Source organism: Neltuma alba, unplaced genomic scaffold (genome assembly GCF_004799145.2).
Source record: "Neltuma alba isolate B1F8T4 unplaced genomic scaffold, ASM479914v2 tig00012727_pilon, whole genome shotgun sequence".
NCBI classification, from domain to species: Eukaryota; Viridiplantae; Streptophyta; class Magnoliopsida; order Fabales; family Fabaceae; genus Neltuma; species Neltuma alba.
Genome location: NW_021637149.1, coordinates 689,307 through 714,067, shown reverse-complemented (window position 1 = coordinate 714,067; position 24,761 = coordinate 689,307). Strand labels below are relative to the sequence as shown.

Here is a 24,761-nt window from a genome sequence, read left to right as displayed (position 1 = left end):
CCGGAGTTCTGGGACAATGATGGGTGTTTGAGTACTGAATCGATTACTATCTCTAATTCTTAATATGAGATTTACTTTTTAATTCAATTTTTTAAGAAATCAGTACTCTCTCTAACATTATCAATTTTTCGTCTATCATCTCATGGAAGGTGCAATTAATTAGTCGTTGCCTTTGTTGAATTGTTGTTGTGTTTTTTTATCTCATTATATTTTCTTTTCTAAAGCATTCCAAGTCTTTCTTACGAAACTAGTTATCTAAACAAATGTTTCGTGACTGTCACCAGTTTTTCTAATAAATTGTTTGTTTCTTCTTGAAATTTTTTTCTGCCTTAATTGTCATTTGTGAAAAAAAATCCTTGAGTTATGTGCCTATTTTTCTGTTCACATTTCTTCATTTTTTTTCATAAATTTTTTTTCATTTTTTTTACCAGATTATAATTTGTTTATATATTCATTCTGGCACGTAATACATTATATTTATATGTGTATGCATGATTTCCCATTTAATCCCAAAAAAAAATCTTGACAGGCCCCCTCACAACACGACGTCATTTAAGATAAGGAAATGATAGATTGGCCTGAGGGTTGGAAGTTGGATTAGTGATCAACTATATGCGTTTTAAGGGAGATTTTAATACGGGGGAAACAGAAGAAAGTCTTTGAGCTTTTTTTTTTAGTATATAAGTAAAGAAAACTCTAAATGAACTGAGTATTAGGCTACTAGCTATTAAGAACTCGATATATACACCTTCCGATTTAAAAAGCACTTGCAAATTGTTCATCCACAAATTTCTTGTTTGGACAGCAAAACTTGAATTCAAAACTTCATGGATCATATGTTAAATTCTCACGAACTGACCAATTTTTATTGGCGCCATTAACTCATATTTTTAGAGTATAAAGATCTTAAAGCCGTTTATTTTTCATTATACCACTCTTCAATTATTATATATAAACCCATACTACTTTTGCTCTTATATATATGACCTAGTTTGTAGTACAATTTACACTATAAATTAGGTTTTATATCTAAGACCAAAAATAGCATATATAAGAAACAATTTATATATATAGACCCGTACTACTTTTGCTCCTATATATATAACCTAGTTTGTAGTACAATTTACATCATAAATTAGGTCTTATCTAAAACCGAAAATAGTATATATAAGAAACAATTTACTAATATTTTTTTATCAAATATAAAAAATAATACTCAGTTCAACGAATATTTGATGCGATCCTTTCTCCAAAAACGCCTCCGAGTGCTCCCCCCTTTTTATGTAACGATAGACTATAGCTAAACTGTGCTTTAATGATGGCAAAATAAGAAAAAATATTTTCAGACATCCAACTAGGCAACTACTTTTAATTATTTACTCTTCCCGTCCTTAACATGAAGCCTATTTTATATTATAAATTGCATCATAAAATAAATTTTATATTAAAAACAAGAGGGAATACAATACTTTGTGTCTATTAGGTGTAATAAATTAATGCTTAATCAGTCCAAATGAAACTGCACCGTTAAAATGTCCGAGAAAGTTATCCTGCAATAAACGTGAAATGATAGCAGCACCAATACAACTTTAATTTTCAAGTCCATTTAACTTGGCACTTCATGGACGCAAAATCAATAGCAACTCTTCAGTTTTTTTTTCCTTTCCAATTATAATTTTCGCACTCATCAATCATCATACCATTGACTAAAAGTTCAATCTTATAACCTCACGTTTGAGAAAAGTTTAAAAGAAGTGCCAGGTGTCAGTAGTTCTAACGATGAGGTAAGATCATTGCAGGTTTGGGACGACTCTTTTCAGTCTAATATAATTTATTACATGGCGCCAAAACACACGGACTTTATTGATTTATATTTTTTGGGTTAGCCGCAATTTTAATCATGGTTACTGCGTCTTCTTGCCAATAAGTAATATTGTATATTTAGTTGCATTAATAATCACTTTAAGATCTATAATATGGCCGTGAAGCTTGGAATATACTTTAATTTGCCTTGTTTTCAGAGAGATTTCTACATTGTGGGGGCAAAAGGAAATTCAAGACAAACCAATCATAACTCATTAAGTCCTGGACTTTAGTTGACTCAGAATTTTATAATATACTAATTACCATAAAGCAAACTCATGTTGATGGGAGTGGTTTTGATACTTGATAAAAAATAAATTGATTTAACCCAAACACGTCAAGAAATTTCCAGGAAATAGCTAGTGATCAGTTGTTATCAATCTTTATATATGTCAAATTTCTTCAGTAAAGACTTCAAGGTCTCTCTTTCGAAAGCAATTGGCCAAGGTATTCTTCCCCCCCCCCCAATGACTCTCTCGTTTTTCTTGAATATAATCCTTTTTGTTTTTTTTTTTGCTCTAAGGTCTCGCAGAAAGTTTGTTGTTCAACATTAGTATTTTCTTATAGCAGTTGAATGGAGCTTTCCACGAAACTGCATCAATTTGAAATTAGAGCGCAGATGATAGTTCTAACTTGAAGCTTGGGTTTCTTTGGCGTGTTGTAGATTGATTGGAAATTAGAGTGAAAATGATAGTTATTGGATGTTGACCATGATGGAGCTTGGGCCATTCATTATGACAGATCATATTATACTTTTCTTTGCCATTTTCCAACTGAGCCACTTGAGATGCCTGCATTAATTCTTTTGGTTGAATTTTCTTCGGTAAAGACCCCAAGGTCTTGTTGTCTGCTTTTAGCTAGGTGTCATAGAAAATTTTTTGTTCCTCATATTGGAAGGAGCTTTCCGCGAAGTTGCATATTTGAAATTAGAGTGCAGGTGAAAATGATAGTTGTTATTGAATATTGACCGTGGAGCTCGGGCTATTCATTATGTGGGATCAGGTTATGCTTTTAATTTCTTCCCATTTTCTCAAACAACTTAGCTTAACAGAGTGAAAATCATAGTTGAGAAAAGTCCGGGTGTGAATATGATTGACAGGCTCACCGCGTTTTTCTTGAGGAATTATTAAAAACAAGATTACTCGTATTGGGTATAAGGTTTCTTAGGATAATGCATTTTTGTCCACTAGTGGCGACAATTAAGCCATTCACTACTTGAAAGCACATAATTTGAGTTTCTAATTAGAGATTAAAAAAAAATAGAGTGAGGAAGAGAGGGATTGAAGTTAATGAAGTCCCTTTCCTGCAATTTAATGAAGGGGGTCATGTCCAGTACCACAACGCTCTCCCACCCTTCCATAATTTAATGAGGCGGTTTAAGTTTGACTAAAGAAGCATCAGACGTTGGGCTGTATCATGGGCTTGATGGAGAGCCCATTACGGCCCACGATACTTGATCTCGATGTGCCTGTTTTCTTGTTCTTTTTTTTTTTTTCAATTTTTCATTAACTCTTTTAAAAATCTGAAAATTAAAAGTTGACATACCTTTTAGAAAACTTCATGTGGATGATTTGATATTGTATTAGTACTATTCGATTTTTGACTTATTATCTTGTTCCCACCACGTGTCATTAATTTGAATTTAGAGTGAAAACGACGGATGTAATTAAGATGGCCGTTAAGCTTCTTCTTGAAAAATCAGTTATTTGAATTTTGACCCTGCGTAGGCCAAAGAAGGAACTAGGCGTGCTGACGGGAGTATAAATTATTTAATTTAAACAGGGCAACAAATTTCTAGGAAATAATTAATTAGTGAGTTGTTACATATCAATCCTTTCCTTTTTGTTTTGTGATGTTTTTTCTTTGGGTGAATTTTCTTCAGTAAACTTTTCAAGATCTCCCTCGTAAGTCCAATTGGCCAAGGTACTTACTGCTGATTTGATTTAATTATATTTAAACACGTCAACAAACTGCTAGGAAATAGTTAATGTTTTTGTTCCACGAAACTACATACTTTTCTTTGTCATATGGAAACTAAATCAGAGCGAAAATGGTTGTGTTGTTGAATCACCATCCTTCGCCATTAAGCAAGCTTTTGAATAGGGTGAAAATCATGTATAATGGTTGAGACTATATTGCCCCAAAATGTCTTCCGATCCGAGTCAAGATTATTATATTTTCTGGAAATAATTTAACTTAATCGTCTAAAGAATTACATGCTCTCAACAGTTATCCCCAACATTATCGATTTAGATATTTATTTTCAAAGTAGTATTTTCCAAACAACTGTTTCCTGACTGTCACTATTTTTCTAATCAATTGTTTGCTTTTTCTTGATATTATTTTTTCTTTCATTCTCACCTGTGAAAAATTTCCTGAGTTATGTGCATATTTTTGTTTTGACATTTCTTCAATTTTTTTCATAATTTGTTAACAAATTAATAGACTGAAATTGATATATTTTAAAGAAAATTTTAATTCATTTTGGTAACAGATCATACTTCTCCAATATTAAATATAAGATTTATTTTATAATATAAATTATATTACAAAATAGATCTTATATTTATAACTGAAAAAGTGCATATATATTTCATTTTATCCGAGAATAATATCTTGACCCCTCACCACACGTCATCTAATGTCTTGAGAGCGTTTTTAATGAACTTAGTCTTCGCTCCTTGTTGGTTGCGATCCCTGCCTCTTTTACCTTGACACCAGTCGCCACAAGCTTTTGGGGTAAAATGGGGGTCATGAGTTTTTTTATTTTTTTATTCAAGATCATTCAGCCGACTAAAATATTTTTTAAATAGCATTCAGTATCTTTAAAAAAAATTTTAGTGTACTTAGTAGTCTAAAATATTTACCAAAGGGGTTTGTTTTCCACTATTCTAGCCCTCTTCCGTTATTTCATGTGTGTGTGTGTATAAAAGAAACAATTTGCTAATATTTTTTTATCAAGTATAAAAGAATATTACATAGTTTAATATTTGCTGCCATCTTTTTTCAAAAACCCATGAGTACTCTCATTCTTTTTTTTGTGTGTGAACTCAGAATATTTTCAAATCATTTTAACTTAAAACTAATTCCTATATACTTTCCATCTTTTATCCAATGATAGACTACAATTTAACTGTGTTTAACGATGGACATAAAAAGTAAGAAAGAAAATATTTTTCAGACATCCAACTATTTTTAATTATGTCACTGTACTTTTTCCCCCCTCAATATCATGATAACGCGGAGGAGCTTGTCGTGTTGACGGGAGTATAAATTATTTAATTTAAACACGTCAACAAATTTCAAGGAAATAATCACTAAAAACAGTTAATTACCGACGGAATTAGTTATGAAATTTTTTCTGTGACTAATTCCGTATCTAAAATTTTATAATTAAAATTAGCCACGAAATTTTTTTCCTTTAGAAAATTCCGTGACTAATTCCGTGAGTAAAATTTTATAATTACGATTTGCATCTAGACTCTATAAAAAGGGGGGAAAGACAAGCTTTCATTTTTTTATGGTAAAAAAATCATTTATACCCGTTATTTCACAAGAAAAAAAAGAAGAAAACCCGGGATCGATTGAATTTTCTGTGGCTAATTTAGCCACGGAATTAGCGACAGAAAATTATTTTGTCGCTAATTTCCGTGACTAATACTATGGCTAAAATATAATATTTAATATAATATAATATAATAATATAATAAATATATAATTAAATTATATATATTATGAATATTAAATAAAAGAATTAAATTTAAAAAATAAATTTATGAAAAATTATTTACTATTTAAAATTCAAAATTAGTGTCATTGGAAATTAATATTATATTTAAAATAATTTTTAAAAAAATAAAGCATTATAAAATAAATAGTAAAACAAATATCTAAAAATTATTTTGTTACAAAAATAGTTATGATTAAAATTATCATATAGTTTATTTTTAGTTTCTAATAATATATATGTGTATATATAATTATTTGTGTGAGAGAATATTATATGTATATAATTTTGCATAATAAGTCGGTAAATTCATTGCAGCTTACAAATGAGGTCTTTGGTTTGAGCCGTGGAGAAGTCACTTTAAGGAGGAATTATATGGGTGGCGACATGTAGCAATACAAGGTAGCATGTGAGATAGCAACACATGGTGGCAGAGGTAAGGTGGCATCGACATGTGGAGACGAGGTGGTGACATGTGACGGCCAAGGTGAGGTGGCATTTTAATTTTTTTTAAAAAGATATATTAGCAACGGAATTAAATTCCATCGGTAATTAGAGACGAAAAAATTCCATCAATAATTAGCGACAGAATTTCAATTTAGTCGGTAATCCAATTAGTGACGAAAAAATTAGCGACGGAACCAATTCCGTCACTAATTCCATCAGTAATTTGATTCCGTCGCTAATTCGTTGTTAAATAAAAATTCTGTCGGTAAATTCCGTCGCTAATCAGATTTTTTTGGTAGTGAATTAATTAGTGAGCTGTTATATATCAATCCTTTCCTTTTTGTTTTGTGATTTTTTCTCTTTGGGTGAATTTTCTTCAGTAAACTTCTGAAGATCTCCCTCTAAGACCAATTGGCCGAGCTACTTACTGCTGAGATAAGTACTATATTTTTCAATGAATTTTTTTTTCGTTTTTCTTGAATATTATCCTTTGTATTTCGTTTTTTGCTTTAAGATCTCATAGAAAATATTTTGTTATATATTGAAGAGAATTTATTTATAGTCGTTGAACGGAGCTTTCCAGGAAACTGCACATTTGGAATTAGAGCGCAGGTGATAGTGATTCTCAAAGCTGGGGACGGAAATGCATACTTTTCTCTGTCATGTGGAAATTAGAAAATAAGAGTGAAAATGATAGTTGTTGAATATTGACCGCGGAGCTTGGGGCATTCATTATGTGGGATCAGATTATACTTTTCTTTGCCTTTTTTTTTTTTTTGAAACAAGTTATTAAATAGAGTGAAAATAATAGATGAGAAAAGCCCCGGTATGTATATGATTGACAGGAAAATGAAAGATTGCATATTAATTAGAACGTGCAAAAACAAGTTAATTAATTTAATTATATAAAAATTACACACTCTCAACAGTTATGTCTATACATTCTAACAGATCGTAACAGCAGCAAGTCAGTACTGTGTCCGGCATTATCAATAATTTCTTTTGTTTTTCTAAATGATATTTTTTTCCTTTGGTTGAATTTTCTTCAGTAAACGATCTTTAAGGTCTCCCTTATGAAATGAACAGAGCAAGGTATTTCTTGACGACAAGTACTGTTTTTCTTCAATGATTTTTTTCGTTTTTCTTGAATCCTTTCTGTTTTTCAGAGAAAATTTTTTGTTCAACATGATTATTTTCTTAAAGTAGTTGAATGGAGCTTTCCACGTAATTGCATTAATTGGAAATTAGAGAGCATGCAGATGATAGAGAGTAAAGCTTGCCGGGACGCAAATACCTACCACTCTTTGCCGTGTGGAAACTAAATTAGAGTCAAAATGATCACATTAAGAGGGATCAGCAATTATCTCTATAAATACTAGCTAATAGATTCATCAGTAATGTGTCTAGCATATTATCAACTCAGTAGAGATACACTTGCGAAAGAAATGGGGATTATGTGGATGGGTTTTTTGAAATTGCTGGTGTTAGCTATGACAGTGTTTGAGGTTTGGAGAGCTGTGGGTGCTGATGAGGTTCAATGCATAGAGAAGGAGAGGGAAGCCTTACTTCGCTTTAAGGCTGCTCATGGGAATGGTTCTTCCCTTGTCAGATGGTCTTCATGGGGTAGCAAACAGCACAAGACAGATTGCTGTGAATGGGAGGGAGTTTTCTGCGACAACCAAACTGGCCATATCACCAAGCTCCATCTTCCTGCTGATTTTCCACTATTCCTCTTAAAAGGTGAGATTGATGCATCATTGGTGGAGTTACAATACTTGATGTATTTGAACCTTAGTTCCAATTGTTTTGAAGATAGCTCCATCCCGGAATTCCTTACCTCTCTAACACACTTAAGATACCTTGATCTCCACAATTGCGGTTTAAGTGGAGCCATACCTCATCAGCTTGCAAATCTCTCGCAGTTGAGGTATCTTGATCTCTCAGGCAATTACCTTCTTGGAGGAGCAATACCTCGTCAACTTGGAAATCTCTCACAATTGCAGCATCTTGATCTCTCAGATAATACTCTTAGCGGAGTAATACCTTATCAACTTGGGAACCTTTCCAACTTGCAGAATCTTCTTCTACGCTTTGCAGGTACTCTCCAGATTGATAGAGAAAATGGTGGTGCTGGACATGAGTGGCTGTCTAGTCTTACTTCTTTGACCCGTCTAGAGCTGGCAAATGTGACTGATCTTAAATATTCTCACAAGTGGTTGCAAATGATTGCAAAGCTGCCCAACTTGAAAGAGCTAACTATAATGTACAATGATCTTTCAGATGAGCATATCCTCTCCTTACCCTCGTTAAAATTCAATTCCTCTTCCTCTCTTTCTAAATTAGATTTCAGCGGGAATGATTTCCAGTCATCTGCAATATTCCATTGGATCTTAAATATCAGCACCAACTTGCTTGATCTTAGTCTTGACGAGAACAACTTGAAAGGTCCAATCCCTTATGAATTTTCTAGTACCTTGAATTCTCTTGAGAATCTAGACCTTAGTTATAACGAAATCACCGGCACACTGGTAAACCTTTCCACATTCTCATCTTTAAAGAATCTTGACATTTCAAGGAACTTGTTGAATGGGACAATACCCAAAGATTATCAATTTCCCTCTTCACTGGTGTCTTTGCATATTAGTTTCAACTCCTTAAAAGGCACTCTCACAAACTCAAATCTTGCCAATTTGCACAACATGAAGGTTTTAGACCTATCTGATAACTCATTGACTTTGAGATTTAGTCATGATTGGGTCCCGCCATTTCAATTACAAGCCATCCATGTGCGGTCATGCAAGCTAGGTCCTGATTTTCCGAAATGGTTGCAAACTCAAAATAATTTCACGGAACTTGACATTTCAAATAATGGAATTTCAGGCACTATTCCAGAGTGGTTTTGGGGTTTGTTGACACCACAGCTTCAATACTTGAATGTTTCATGCAACAACATTTCTGGTACATTGCCAAATCTTGCCATTGAATTCGGTGAATTCCCTGCTATATCTCTAGCTTCGAATCACTTTGAAGGCTCACTTCCAAAATTTCTACAAAATGCAATGGCCCTTTTTGTGTCAAATAATAGTTTTTCAAAACTTCACACATTTTTGTGTGCAAACATGTCAAGTAAAACATTGCAGGTATTAGACCTTTCTGATAATCAATTATATGGACAGCTTTCTAATTGTTGGAGTCCTTTCAAATCATTGAGGTTTTTAGGCTTGAGTAACAACAATTTCTCTGGAGAACTTCCTATTTCTGTTGGTTCTCTACAAAATCTTGAAGTCTTAATCTTGAGAAACAATGGGTTTACCGGAGAGTTGCTCATTAATTTGAGTAATTGCTCAAATTTAGTAGTTCTTGATGCGGCGGAAAACAAGTTCTCTGGATATATACCTTCACAGATTGGGAATAATGATGGATTGCAAAATTTGGAAATTTTAATCTTACGAAATAATAACATTTCTGGAAGCTTGTCAACTCATCTTTGTTATTTATCAACCCTTCAATTTTTGGACCTCTCTTTGAACATTCTATCTGGACAAATCCCCAAATGCTTCAAAAAATTCACACAAATGGCTCTCGACAGTGCACATTATGATGGTGCTTTTTTGGGTTATTTTTCTTCTCCTTATAGAAGAGTTTCTTTTGAAATTGATCCAATTGCAATGCTGATGTGGAAACACCAAGAACGTATATTCAAGCATAGCACATCAGTTAGAGGCTTTGATCTTTCAAGCAACAAGTTAAGTGGAAAAATTCCACGAGAGCTGGGAATGTTAGTTGAGCTAATATCATTAAATTTATCAAGAAATCAATTAGATGGAGAAATTCCTTCTGAGATTGGACGTTTAACATCATTAGAGTCTCTTGATTTGTCCAAAAACCATCTCTTTGGTTCAATTCCTTCTAGTTTTGCTCAGCTTAATTATCTTGAAGTGTTAGACTTGTCATCTAATAACCTTTCTGGAAAAATTCCAACTAGCACACAATTACAAAGTTTTGATAACTCAAGTTATGAAGAAAATCTTGGCCTATGTGGAGAACCACTCGAGATAAAGTGTCCTGGGGAGGAAGAACCTCAAGAATCAGTTAAGCTCCAAGAAAATAATGATTCAATTCTTTCTAAGGAGTTTTATTGCAGCATGGGGTTTGGATTTGTTGTTGGATTTTGGGGAATTTTTGGGCCAATACTTTTTAATCGCTCCTGGAGGCACACGTACTTCAAGTTTCTCAACAATTTGACTGATTCTATCTATGTTATGGTTGTAATAAATGTGACAAAGTGCAATAGGTGGCTCAGAGGTTATCTGGTAATACTTTCTGCTCATATCAACTCTTGCTTTAATAGGTTTTTCATACCTACTATTAATTAGTTTCTACTCTACATATCTGTGCTTTTAAATTTAATTTCTATGCATTTAATATTTAACTCCACTTATAATTATTTAGTATTATATCTTATAAACAACTGGTCAAGCTTACCGTTTTTATTATCATTAAGCGGTTAAATCAACTTAAAATTCATTGTGCTGGTGTAATAACGCCCCAAAAAAAAAACTCAAAAATTTACGTCTGGGAGTAAAGTATTTATGACATTTAACTACAATTATAAGGACAATGTCAAATTCATGTTGTGCATAATTATTATGTTATGAAAATAAGTATCTATAGCCCACCGCTAGTGAAAGGTTCTATAGCATAACAAATTAATCATAAAACGCCTTCGTTCTTTTAATTTTAACTTCTAGTTTCTCTATCTGTCATAAAAATGTAATTATTATTTTTCTATTTTCCTTAACATCGAGCTACTTTTGTTGCTCGCATTTTGCAGGAGAAGCTACAGTGAACATCTTCAAGCTCAGTGGCGGGGCTACATGTAGAGCAGGTGACATGATGGGTTAAGAGTTTGCTGAAAGACCAAGATAAACTGATTGCAATGTTCAAGTAATTAGTAATTACTAAAATAATTGAACGTTAGAGCACATGTTGGGCTCTGAGATGCTGTGTATTGTTTTGTACTGTTTGTTTTATTGTGTTATGATTATGGGATCAAACAATGATAATCATTGTGTTATGATTATGGGATCAAACAATGATAATCATTGTAGTCCATGTTCATAGGATATTATTATTATGATACTCCTCCGTAGAACGTAATTATTGAATTGATTTTAATTATGAATGTAAGATCTATTTCTCATATTTATCAATTTTTTTTAAATTAACTTTATGGATATTCCCTCAAATCATAATCTAGTAGAAGAACGGGAAGAATATCAAGAAAAATGATTATGGTGTTTTAGAAAAAAATATGTCATATTTCTTATAATTAACTTACTTGTCTAATTTTATTTAATCAAAATAGTTAAATGAGTCTTATGTTAAAAAGAGGAGGAGTACCAAACAACTGAATTGAAAACACATATAGCAGTGTACATGAATTGAAAGAAGGCACAGCGGCGGGTTCTGTCATTTTATATGTGAGACAGATTGTGATATATCCATCTCATTAGCCACCGGCATTTGGAATCAGGTAATTTGTTTGATTTACTCTTTACTTGTTCTTCTCTTCTTCTGCTTGAATTTACGCCTACTTCATTACACTATATATTCGAAATTATGGATTGAAAACAACGTAGCTGTTCGAACAAGGGAAGACAGAACTAATGTGTTTCTATGGTTCATGTCTCAGGGTGGCAGATCCTCTGTTCTTGCATTCAGGACAGAGTAAGGTGTTGTGGTTATGCTTTCTCTTTCCAAGTCACTATTTTTATCTTTCTTTTGTTTTTCAAAGATAACATTAATTAATTTCTTTGTCAAAAATAAAGAAAATTAATTCATTTCTTGAAGGCATGCCTGCTTTTGGTGCAGCGTAGTGTATTACTTCTTAAGTCATTTTAGCTAACCTACTGTAGAACAATAAATGAACTTATAGAATTACACCTCCTAATTAGTTAGTTAGTATTGATGCTACTTCAATCTAAGACAATTGTAGGTGCGTAATCACCCTCTCTGTGCATTTCGCTTGTCCCGTGTTTTATTCCATTATTCTTGTTCTTTTCCAAACATTCCCAATGTGTTCCATATAAAAAAGAATTTTCAGCATTAAAATTTTTTTATTATAACTATCTAGTACCCAATGTTTCTTATCATTGTAATACCAAAATTTGTTTTTAATATATTTTTTATTATTTGCAAAATCCAAACACAATGACTGTTTTCTATCCAATATAAATTTACTTTTTCTGTTTTAATTAAGGAGTGGCGGAACAGGAGTTGAAGATTTGTTTTTTTCCCCGGCCAGAAGGTAAGGTTGTTTTGTACTTGATTATAAATTGATTGTGAATTAATTTTTGTTGGTCACTTAATCATGTTATTTTCTTGTTCTTGTTTTTTTTACCCCTGGTTGCCAGTTTTTGTTAGTAATCACTTATCTTTTCCTTTTTACGAGGTTGATAAATTCGCGTGAAAAGGTATTTGTGAGAGTTTGGGATTATGAAGACATCAATTTTTCAGCGAAACTCTTGGGGAAGCGAAGAAAATTGACGAGGTCAGTTTTATTTTGAGGAAATTACAAGCAGTCACATACCCCCCCACTCCCTGACTCCCACTTGCCTCGTTCTCTGTACGTTTTCATTCGATCTCCAATCACCCCAGGTCCTTCTTCTTCTTCTGATGCGAGACAGAAAGCGCGTGTTATCCGAATCGAAGAAGAGTAAACAACTCTCTCAAGCGTCCAGCCCAATTCAATCTCCGGATTGTAGCTGATCCGGTGTTGCAGCTATGCCTACCGCCGTCTGTTGCCGTTCATCCTCTCTTCCTTCCGCCTCTCTTTTCCTGCCCTTCTACTCTAGGCTTTCGCTTCTGAAGCGTCCCTTAGTCCGGCTATCGCTTAACTGGACCTCCCCTCATCTTCGATTTCAATCCAGGTTTCCAATTAGCGTAAGATTTCGGTCTATTTGTGTCTGCCTATGCATTAATTGAATTTGAATATTGTTCTTTGGCTGCTTGGAGAATTAAGGGTTATTAAAAGAAGGAATAAATGGAGATTATCAGGAAATAATGGTGTTCTTCAATGCTATAGAGCGGAAAGTTTCAATATCGAATCTTTCACCTACCTTTATTGGCATCGGCCTTCTGCCGTGCGCACATAATAAGAAACAAAACTAGCAGATATCAGTAAGGGAGCAGTGTCTGCTTTGTAGATTTCTTGTATCCAATTACGAATACATATCACAATGTCTATAGAGTGTTAGACTATTAAGTCGTCGTGGCAGATTGTTACCACTGGGTGTGTCTGTTTAACCATAAACAAAATTAGATCTTAGTATTCAGGGGCGCTTTGAAGTAGGAACATATAATGTGATATCAGTTTTGCAATGATAGCCCAAGTGCTCTTCAACATTAACCCATTTGCGAAGGGGCATAAAAGACGTTTTGCATAAAAACATCACTTTTTTTTTTTTTAATTCAATTTTATTCTATTCTATTCACCAAATCAAACCCTCCAGCTGAAATTCTCAGCTTGACCTGATATCGAGTAACAGATATGATTTGGATCTTCAAACTGCTTCAATAAAACTAAGCATGTGTTATCAATGGCCGGCAAACCTCATTTGGAGCGGTGGGGTGGGGATATGAAAGATAATGCTATTGCTATCATTTTAATGAGAAGTCAACCTTTATACATTGAGTGCTGATTTACTTCTGTTTGATGCTTCATAAATCTGCACTTACCAGCATACTCAAAACTTGAGCTTGCTTAACTTGGTTCACCTTTGACCTTAAATTTTGAGTTAACCTTTAAAATTTAGCAAGACAAAGCCATGGGCTAGCCTCATATCTTATATATGTCAATATGTGCTTGGTAGTGTTCATGCTCGCCATCTTCAGCATAGGCTCCTTAGGGTAGAGAAGACTTGGCATTTACTGTCATTGACTGCGGCAGATTTTGTTGTTGTGTGGTCAAATACTATGAAGTCCACAATTGCAGTAGATCACAAAATTACAGGGCAGGACAGACATACAGCATGAGACAAGAAACCCAGTAAATAATGTAATCTGCACTAGAGTCATGGAGAAAAGAAAATAATGGTGATTAGTTGCCTATTTTGAGGTTACAGGATTGGTTAAAAGGAAGCCAAGGTTAGGATTTCAATCATTAGCATCCACTCTATTTAGTCGATAACAAAAGAAATCATAATCTACAAGGGCAATAATACATTATTATTCGTAAGGCTAAGGGATCCTGTCTTTCACTTCATTTAATCTTGTGATGTTTATTGGACCTTTTTTGAAAGGTGGGAATGTACCAAGGCACGGCACTATGGCAGTTAATTTAAGAGTTGTTAAATTCAGTGTCTATGACACAAAATACAAAGTACCTAACTTCATTGCATTTGTTATGTACAATTTCTTTTGTTCGCACCCTTTTCTACTAATATCTCTGAGCATCTAATCTGTGCATTTGATTAAGAATCGTCTTATTGAGGAAAACATATGATTAGCTACTGCGTGAAATTGATATGCTAGGGTTTATTTTGCCTTCTTTCCATTAGCCTAACTTCAATTATCACTCCATTCTAGAAATGGAGATTTTCCTGTTATAGGCATGAAAACTTTTCATCTGAGGATCCTAGCTCAGAGCTCACTGAGGATGCATTTAAGGATTTGTACCATCACCCTAACTTGAAATTGATAGGTACCATCACCCTCGCAGCGTGCTTGGTCCCCAGAAACACCGATGAGATGCACGTTAACGACTTCCTCGAATTCGGATTTGTGGTGCTCGGGGATGTTAGTTTTGTTATCACCGACAATACCAGCGATGCTGAATATGATGTCAAGCTTGCCGTACTTCGAAACCGCAGTTTCCACTGCGTTTTCGATGTCCTTCTCCTTCGTCACGTCGCAATGGACGTAGGTAGCAGAAGAAGAGGAGGAAGAATATGAAGAATCTGTGATGCTCTTGGAAACTGAGTGACCCAACTCATCTTGGATATCGGTGATCGCCACTTTCGCTCCGTGCTGCGAGAAGAGCTTTACAGCAGACTCACCAATACCGCTTGCGCCGCCGGTGATCAGAGCCACCTTACCTTCAAGCATGAAAGTGATGAATGATTTTACTTGCAAGGATACATATCAAAACTTGAAACATATTGGCAAGTTGAGTTCCATTAATTGATGGATGAAGTTATAATTTTTGCTTACCTTCTCATTGCTACCGAGGCTAACATGGAGGCACTTCCCATGGTGTGTTGGTTCGAGTTTTGCTGTGCGTTATATAACAGAGGACACATGAATGGTCGATTTCAAATACAGTGAACCCGTACTCGGGTGGGTAATTTTTTTTTTTCCCCTTCCCCCCACCCACAAACAGAATTGAAGTATGGCTTTCTTTTAATTGGCATGGTCCAATCGAAACCTCCGGCTTTCATTCACTAATTAAATTGTAGCCAAAACCACTTTCCGTATTTTTTTAATTAAAAAAAAAGTGAAAAATCTAAACCCTACATACTAGTATTGGATATAAATATATAAGTCTTCTCATTTGTTCTATGTGTGTAAATGGGGAGATTTTGCCTTTCTCATCTTTTTCTGTCTTTTTCTTTTAAGCAAAACCTGAAGTACAAATCTTCTTACTTTCGAACCCCAGGACGGACATGACATAACAAATTGGTTTGATTTTAACAAACTAATGCCGTATAAATATTCGACTTGATGAAAAATACATAATGAATTATACCTATATGAGTATTTTATTTTACGCATAAAAGAATTAACTTTCTTTAATTTCCAATATACCAAACCTGCTCTATTAATGATGTGTGCCTTCTTGTCTTGATTACTGGTCAGCGAACTGAAAGATATTGTATAGTGAAATAAATTACTCCCTCCTATTCTAGAGAACCGGAGGTTTCTTTCTCTCTTTCTTTTTTTCCCCTTTTTGCTAGACACATGAAATAAATTATTTTATTTATTTTAAAATGATAAGGATGAGAATTTTAAATGCATCTAATTAATGTGGGTTTGTAATATGTCAATTTTTTATTATTTTGGATCGATAATGATGGGAGATTTAAATGAATTCATGAATCATGAGATCTCGAAGTTGATAATCTTTTAACTAATCATTGGTAAGAAAAAAGTAAGGAATGAGATCCACCAAATATGGCTTCACCAATCAAGATCGAGGTGACATGTATTTGAGAATAAATAAATTGAATTAAAGTTATAATCCCTTGATCGTGTTTCGATTCACGTTTATTTTATGAGTTTTTTTTTTTTTCCGCAGGTTCTGATAAGCTTGTTATTTTTTATTCTCCAATGACTCATTCTATTTTCCCTCTCTCTTTTAAAGGAAAAGAAAAACCTTTGCAATTTTTAGCTAACTTTCTTAAATTATATTCAAATATTTAAATTTGGCAAATTTTTCACTTAATTAAAAGACTTCAATGGCTTAAATTACGTACCGACGGTCTAAAGGATATATTTCTTGTCTTGGATATGCGAAAATACCGTAAACTATTTTTGACATAAAGTTACAGTCTAAAGTTATTATAAGCATGATTATTTCAATTCTCTGCGCTATAGTGATATGAGGGACCCTATAAATTCTTCTTGTTTTTGTTTTTCTGTTTTGGCCAAAAGGGACTCTATAAATTCAAATTATCAAGTTTCACGTTTTTATAGGACTTCTAAGATTTTTAATATAGCAGGTATATTAATAATGTGTTTCTTCCATTTTGCTTTTGAGAAATTATTAGATTGTCCAACAATATCACGTCTTGTTCATGCTCTGCCCAATCAAAACTTTTCAAATCAAATCCTTTTTTTGGGTTAATTTTGATAGGAAAAAAAACTTTAACTTGACATGTGAATGCCATTTAACTTGATTTTTAAACAAGATTAAAGACGGTCATATATATATATATATATATATATATATATATTTACACGCACACGTTACACGTTTTGGTGGGTCCATCCCAACAAGGTTTGTGGAATGATTTTGTGATGAGTGCGGTTCAAATTTTATATAATGACGATGACGAGGATCTTGATTTATTTATTGACCATAACTTTTACTGCGTGTTAGACCTTTTTTTCCCCCCTTTTCTTTTTCTCTCTTACTCATCGATACAACCTGTTGTCTCGAATTAAATACAGTTTCCATGGCAATCAGCTTGAGTAAAGGGTAAAAACGCAAATTAAAATATGGTGACTTGGTGAGAGCGTATATGTATGTTCCATTTGAATGGAGGGAAATGAAACGGAATATTAAGAAAAGTAATGTTAAAAACTTTTAATTAAGGAAGAATGAAAAATAAGGATAGTAAAAATTGTAAAATCTCAAATCATCATTCGTTATAATCCTTTAACAGGTTTTAACGATAACTGACTTGCAGATGACAATACATTTTCGTGAAAATATCTGATTTGGGCTTTTACAATATTCACAATATTTTTTATCATTTTCTCTTTAATCGTTTTTTATCAATTTTTATTTTACATCTTTTTATTAAAATTTTAAAATTTCAATTTTATTATTATATATTATTCACTTATTATCTTGTTCATGCATGAGAAAAATATCCTTTTTCTTGTCCCCGCATGTAATTTGAATTCAGAATGAAAACAATAGATCGATGTAAGATGGCCTAAAGCTTCTTGGAAGATCAGTTATTTGAATTTCGACATTGTGGCGGCAAAAGGAGCAAGTATTTGCGTGTGGGAGTGGTTTTTGATACTTGAAAATAATTTGATTTAATTATATTTAAACACGTCAACAAACTGCAAGGAAATAGTTCATGTTTTTGTTCCATGAATTGAAGAAACTATATACTTTTCTTTGTCAGAGATGGAAATTAAATCAGAGTGAAAATGATAGTGTTATTGAGTCACCATTCAATATGTGGGACCAGATTATACTTCTCTTCGCCACTTTTTCAAACAACTTTTTGAGTAGAGTGAAAATCATATAAAATGGTTGAGACTATTTTGTCCCAATATGTCTTCCGATCCGAGTCAAGATTATTATATCGTCAGGAAATCATTTAACTTAATCGTCTAAAGAATTACATGCTCTCAACAGTGATCTCCAACACTAGCAATTCAGAGATTTATTTTCAAAGTAATATTTTCCAAAAACCTATTTCGTGACTGTCACTATTTTTCTAATCAATTGTTTGCTTTTTCTTGAAATCATTTTTTCTTTCATTCTCACCTGTGAAAAAATTCCCGAGTTATGTGCATATTTTTCTTTTCACATTTCTCCAATTGTTTTCATAATTTGTTTACAAATTTATAGATTAAAATTGATATATTTTAAAGAAAATTTTAATTCATTTTGGTAATATATTAGGCTCCTCTAGTTTTAAATATAAGACATATCTTATAATATAAACTATATTGCAAAATAGGTCTTATATTTATAACTGAAAGAGTGTGTGTATTCCATTTAATCCGAGAATAATATCTTGACCCCCTCACCACACGTCATTAAATTAAGGTACCGGAGGGAAAATGAATAAATGATAGATGGTCTTGAGGCTGCGAAATTGGAAAATTAGTGATAAACTATATTTTGCCCTTGTCTTGAGAGCGTTTTTAATGAAAGAATATTGCGTAGTTCAATATTTGATGCCATCTCTTTTTCAAAAACCCATGAGTACTCTCACTCTTTTTTCTTTTTGTGTAAACTCAAAATATTCTCAAATAATTTTAAACTTAAAACTAATTCCTAAATACTTCCCATCTTTTATCTAGTGATAGACAACAACTTAACTGTGTTTGACGATGGACATACAAAGCAAGAAAGAAAATATTTTCAGACATTCAACGATTTTTAATTATGTCACTATAACCCCCCTTTCTCTCTCTCAATATCATGATAACGCGGAGGAGTGAAATACGAGGCCATCGATAAAATTAAGAATCACTTTCTGAACCAAGTGCCTTTCCCCTCTCATATATGCATCTCTTCAGTTTTACTTTATATGTTTTTACCAAAATTTAAATATTAAAAAAGATATATTTTTATATTTTTTGATTTAATTTAATCTTCTGATATATATAATTATTAGGTTTTGAAGTCTTTGAGCGAATCGTCCCATACTCAGGTCGTAATAAGAAGTTATTAAACCCAGAATTGTAGGATTTGTGGCCACTCACATATTCGAACTGGTCACTTGCCAAGTACAGTGCCGTCTCAGCCACATCTTGAGGTTCAAGCTTTGCACCTTTAAGGTTAGAATAAACCCCATGGACTTCCTCATCATCAAGCCTGAAGAAATCCTTGGCCAACGGTGTCGCCACCACGTACGGCGACACACAGTTCACCCGAATCCCAAATCGTCCGAGCTCCACGGCGGTGTTCCTGGTCAAGCCCACCACTGCATGCTTGGAGCTCGGGGACGCATGTGAGGCCACCCCACCGATACAGCCACAAACACTAGCCGTTGATATAATGCTGCCACGTCATGCGGAGACCATCACCCTCGCTGCATGCTTGGTCCCCAGAAACACACCAATCAGATTCACGTTAATGACCTCCTCGAATTCAGATTTGTGGTTTTCGAGGATGCTGGTTTTATTGACACCGACGATACCAGCGCTGTTGAACATGATGTCAAGCCTGCCGTACTTCGAAACCGCAGCGTCCACTGCGTTTTCGATGTCCTTTTCCTTTGTGACGTCGCAATGGACGTAGCAGAAGAAGAGGAAGAAGAAGATGATGAAGAATCTGTGATGCTTTTGGAAACGGAGTGACCCAAGTCATTTTGGAGAGAAGAGCCTTGCAGTACACTCACCAATTCCACTTGCGCCGCCTGTGATCAGAGCCACCTTACCTTCAAGTCTGAAAGTGAATGATTTTACTTACAAGGATACATATTAAAACTTGAAACATAATGGGAAGTTGATAGTTCCATTAACTGACAGATGAAGCTCTAATTTTGGCCTACCTTCTCATGGCAGCAGAGGCTAGCATGGAGGCACTTCCCATGATGGAGCTTTTCAGCCTTCTTCAATGCCAATCTTCAACTAATTACGTGTGTTGGTTCGAATTTAGCTGTGTGGTACATAATAACAGAGGACGAGGTGGGCCATAGAGCACATATGATTGGTCGTTTTCATTCGGCGTGGATAAGAGTCATGGTCCAGTTTAAACCTCTGGCTTTTATTCCTCTGGTTTATCTTTATTTCAAATTTTATGCACATTAGAATATTTTTATATTGAAAATAAAAAGTAAAGAATAATTGAATCTGAACCATACGAATTAATAGATATGAATGGGGCACAACGGTGACAAGCTCTTGATGCTCATCAGTCTACTTAATGCCAAAGATCGTTCCCATGCGCTCTGTTTACGACAATTCAAGAGCTGGTTAGAGAAATATAGGATGACACGAGACTTTTATCACACACCTTAAAAGTCATCAACTGTAATTAAGATAAATCGAATGAAAAGTGATTCAAATATTTAGCAATTATTTGGTAGACTGAGACAGTCAATTTGTTTCCTTCTTTTTAGTACTCCTCCGATCTTTAATATAGGACGTAATTATTAAGTTGATTTTGATTCTAAATATAAGACCTATTTATCATATTTATCAATTTTTTTAAATTACTCTTATAAATATTCCCTTAACTATAATCAAATAAAAGAGGTATTAAGGAAGATGATTATGGTGTTTTTAGGAAAAATATGTCATTTTTTTTATAATTAACTAACTTACCTAACTTTTTTAATCTAATAAAATTAATTAAATAGGTTTTATATTAATAATCGGAGAAGTAGATTGTTACAGATAAATAGCTTGGTATGTAGTAGATTGTTTGGGAGACTTTTGCTTAGTATAAGCCTTCTGATTTGTTTCATGCGTATGAGTTGGGGGGATTTTGGGTCTGTTTGTTTTTGTTCTTTGTTTTTTCCTTCTCAAAACAATTTTATAAAATTATTTTTTAGAATAAATTTTGAAAACAAAAAACAAAATAATTTATTTGGATAATAATTTTAAAAAATTATGTTTGAAAAAAACCATAAAAAACCATACTTGGTAGGTGATAATTGTTGCTGGTAATGATAAGTGGTGGAAGTAAATGAGAAGAGGAGAAAATTTCTCGAAACTTTTCAAAACAAAAAATAAAAAACATAAAAATAAAAATAAAAAAAACATGTAAAAATTGTTTTGGTTTTTTGGTTTTTAGAAATATGTTGCTTTTTTTTTGTTTTTTAAAACAATCAACTAAAAACAAATTACTAAACAATTTTTTTATTTTCCTGTTTTTAAAAATAACAAATCATTTTTAAAACAAGAAACTAAATAAGCCCATTGCCTTTTTCATCTTTTTTTTTTTTATTTGTCTTTTTTCAAGCCAAATCTGAAGTAGTAATTTTCTTACTTTCTAATCAACCACGGGACATCCACGATACATATAACATTTGTTTTAATTTTAGCTAGCTAATGCCACATAAATATTCGATTATGATGAAAAATATGTAACAAATTCTACATATATTTTATTTTACGCATCAGAGCATTACCTTTCTTTTGAATGTACCAATTACCAAACCTGCCCCATCAATGATGTGGGCATTCTTGTCTTGATTTGTATGAGTGAGCTGAAAAGTGTTGCCACCCGAAATGAATTAATTTATTATTTTAAAATGATGGTGATGAGAATTTTAAATGAATCTAATGTGGGTATATAATATATCAATTTTGGAATAATAAATTGAATTAATTATAATCCCTTGATCACGTTTGGATTCACGTTTATTGTGTTCTGGTAGGTTCTAATAAGCTTGTTATTTTTTCTTCTCCAATGACTCATTACATTCTCCAAATTTTTAGGACTTGTAAGATTTTTAACATAACAGGTATTAATAATGTGTTTCTTAGATTTTTAATATAATGTTATTATATTCTCCAACAATATTACGTTTAATTCAGATGCTCTGCCCAATCAAAACGTTTCAAATCAAATACGAGTACATTTTTTAATACTACCTCCGGTCCTAATTATAAAAGCTAGTTGATTAATTTGAAAAGATTAAGGAAAGAAGTTAAGTTAGTTATTTGTCATAAATAGCTGTTGTCTTTCCTAAAATATCCTTACTAATCAAGTGTATTGGCTAAAACTACTATTGTTAGAAGGACTATCTTGGAAAAAAATGTATAAATATTAGAGACAATGTGGATTGGGTCTTATATTTAGAACCAAAATAAAAGTTAAACGAGGTCTTATATTAAGAATCGGAAGTAGTATAATGTTGTTATATTCTCTAACAATATCACGTCTAACTCATATGCTCCGCCCAATCTAAACGTTTCAAATCAAATACATTTTTTATAGGAAAAGGAAAACTTCAACTTGACATGTGAATGCTATTTAGTTTCAATTTTAAACAGGACTTCAATGTGGGGAAATAATATACATACACACACATGTAAGGAAGGGCACATTACACATTTTGGAGGGTCCATCCCAACAAGATTTGTAATTCAAATTTTATAAATAATGACGATGACGTGGATGGTGATTTATTTAGGAAAAATTACAAATACAGACTCCTAATATGTGAAATTGGGACTTGGGACCTTGAATTTGGAAAATAGTAAATAAGGACTTGATCCCACTTTTGCAAATATGAAATCATGGTGAAATGTATGAAATGTCCATCAGCCAAATGATAAAAAATGACAAGTTCACTTTAGCGAATGATAATTTCAGTAGATCAAATCACAACTTGGCTGAAAATATGCCAAATGACGAGTTGACAATAGGAAATGACAAGTTCACTTTAGGGAATGACAACTTCAGTAGACCAAATCACAATTTGATTGAGGGATATTTTAGACATTTCACCCACATTTTATATTTGTAAAAGTGAGACCTAATCCTTATTTGTTATTTTCCAAATTTAGGGTCTCGAATCACAATTTTACATACTGAGGGTCTTTATTTGCAATTTTCTCATTTATTTATTTACCATAACTTTACATGTAAAGTCGCTGGTGCATCAGACATCGGGCTGCTTATTATCTTATTGTAATATTTAAACACCTATTGTCTTGTATATATCATTTTGTCTTATTTCCCAAAAAAACCATTGGGCTGTATAATGGGCTTGATCAAACGGCGAGCCCATTATGACCCACAGTATCTGATCTCCACCAGCAGCTTCTATGGAAATATATTTTAATGTTCATATTTATTCAATTTTTCATTAACACTTTAAGAAAAATAAAAACTAAAAATTGACATACTTTTTAGAAAACTTAGGGAGTGTTTGGATAGAAACCAAACCATGATTTTAAAAGTACTTTTACAGTTTACGAAATAAATATATGGAGGAATTTACCTCGTTTTATGAAAAAGTGCTTCTGAAACCATGGTTTGGAGGATATCAAACACCCCTTTAATATAACTCGATATGGTATTATTATGTACTATTCACTTATTATGTTAGCCTAATCAGACTGGATCGGTCCGTCCATACAAACTAAAATTTTTAGCCCGATCATTTTTCAAACGAGGTTTCATATTGATATATATAGTCGGGTCCAAACTGGCCTTTACGCAGCCCTGCTTTTCTTTGTGACGTGGAAATTAAATTACAGTGAAAATGGGTGCTATTGAATATTGACCGTAGAGCTTGGGCCGTCACGATTGAATATGTGGGGTCAGATTATACTTCCCTCCGCCATTTTTTCCAAAACAACTTTTTGAATAGGATGAAAATCATATAAAATACTGTATCTGATCTTTAATATAAAAATTAGATAACTAATTTGAATAGATTAAAAAAATCAGTTAAGTTAGTTATTTACAATAATAGGTGTTGTTTTTTTTTAAATATTCATATTAATCAAGTGTATTGACCAAAATTACCATTATTACATGGTTAAAATTACTATTATTATAAAGACTACCTTAAAAAAAATATGATAAACAAAATGGATTGAAATCTTATATTTAGAACCAAAACATAAATTAAATGAACTTTTGTATTAAAACTAATGGTACTATGACTGACAGAAGAAATGAAAGTAAATTTCCGACACTGCCCCAATATGTTTTCCTAGTCAAAATTATTACAATATGTGGAAACAATTTAACTTCATCGTCTAAAAATCACACACTCTCTATGTACAAGTATCCCTAACATTGCCAACTCAGATTTCTAAGTACTGAATCTATTACTACCTGTGATTCTTAATATAAGATTTAATTTGTAATTCAAATTTTTAAGAAATCAGTACTCTCTAACATTATCGGCTTAGAAATTCAGTAATAAAAAAATACGTGGGCGACGTTTTTTCATCAATCCTCTCATGGATGGTGCAATTAATTAATCGTTGCCTTTGTTGAATTGTTGTTGTTTTTTTTACCTCATTATATTTTCTTTTCTAAAGTATTCCAAGTCTTTTTTGTGAAACTAGTTACCCAAACAAATGTTTCGTGACTGTCACCGGTTTTTCTAATAAATTGTTTGTTTCTTCTTGAAAATTTTTTTTTGCTTTAGTTGTCATTTGTGAAAAAAAATCCTTGAGTTATGTGCCTATTTTTCTTTTCACATTTCGTCAATTTTTTCATAAAATTTTTTATTTTTTGACCAGATTATGATTTTTTTTATATATTCATTCTGGTACGTAATGCATTAGTATATTTATATGTGTATGTATGTATTTTCCATTTAATCCCAAAAAAAAA

General features: G+C 32.8%; 2 protein-coding genes and 1 pseudogene across 4 annotated transcripts in view; 2 read left to right on the top strand and 1 right to left on the bottom strand.

Annotated features, from left to right (window-relative positions):
* The first annotated feature begins 7,482 nt into the window (after positions 1-7,482).
* LOC114730302 (receptor-like protein EIX1) lies at positions 7,483-10,942 on the top strand. The gene is made up of 2 exons (XM_028917348.1): positions 7,483-10,342; positions 10,872-10,942. The coding sequence occupies exons 1-2, from the start codon at positions 7,483-7,485 to the stop codon at positions 10,940-10,942; spliced, it is 2,931 nt and encodes a 976-aa protein (XP_028773181.1).
* LOC114730315 (uncharacterized) overlaps positions 10,050-24,761 on the top strand; it is a 30,014-nt gene continuing 15,302 nt past the window's right edge. For all 3 annotated transcript variants that reach the window (XM_028917364.1, XM_028917363.1, XM_028917365.1), the window contains exon 1: positions 10,050-10,350. The gene's annotated coding sequence lies outside the window, so the exon portion shown is untranslated. The remainder of the gene's footprint in view (positions 10,351-24,761) is intronic.
* LOC114730301 (secoisolariciresinol dehydrogenase-like) lies at positions 14,681-20,045 on the bottom strand (annotated as a pseudogene).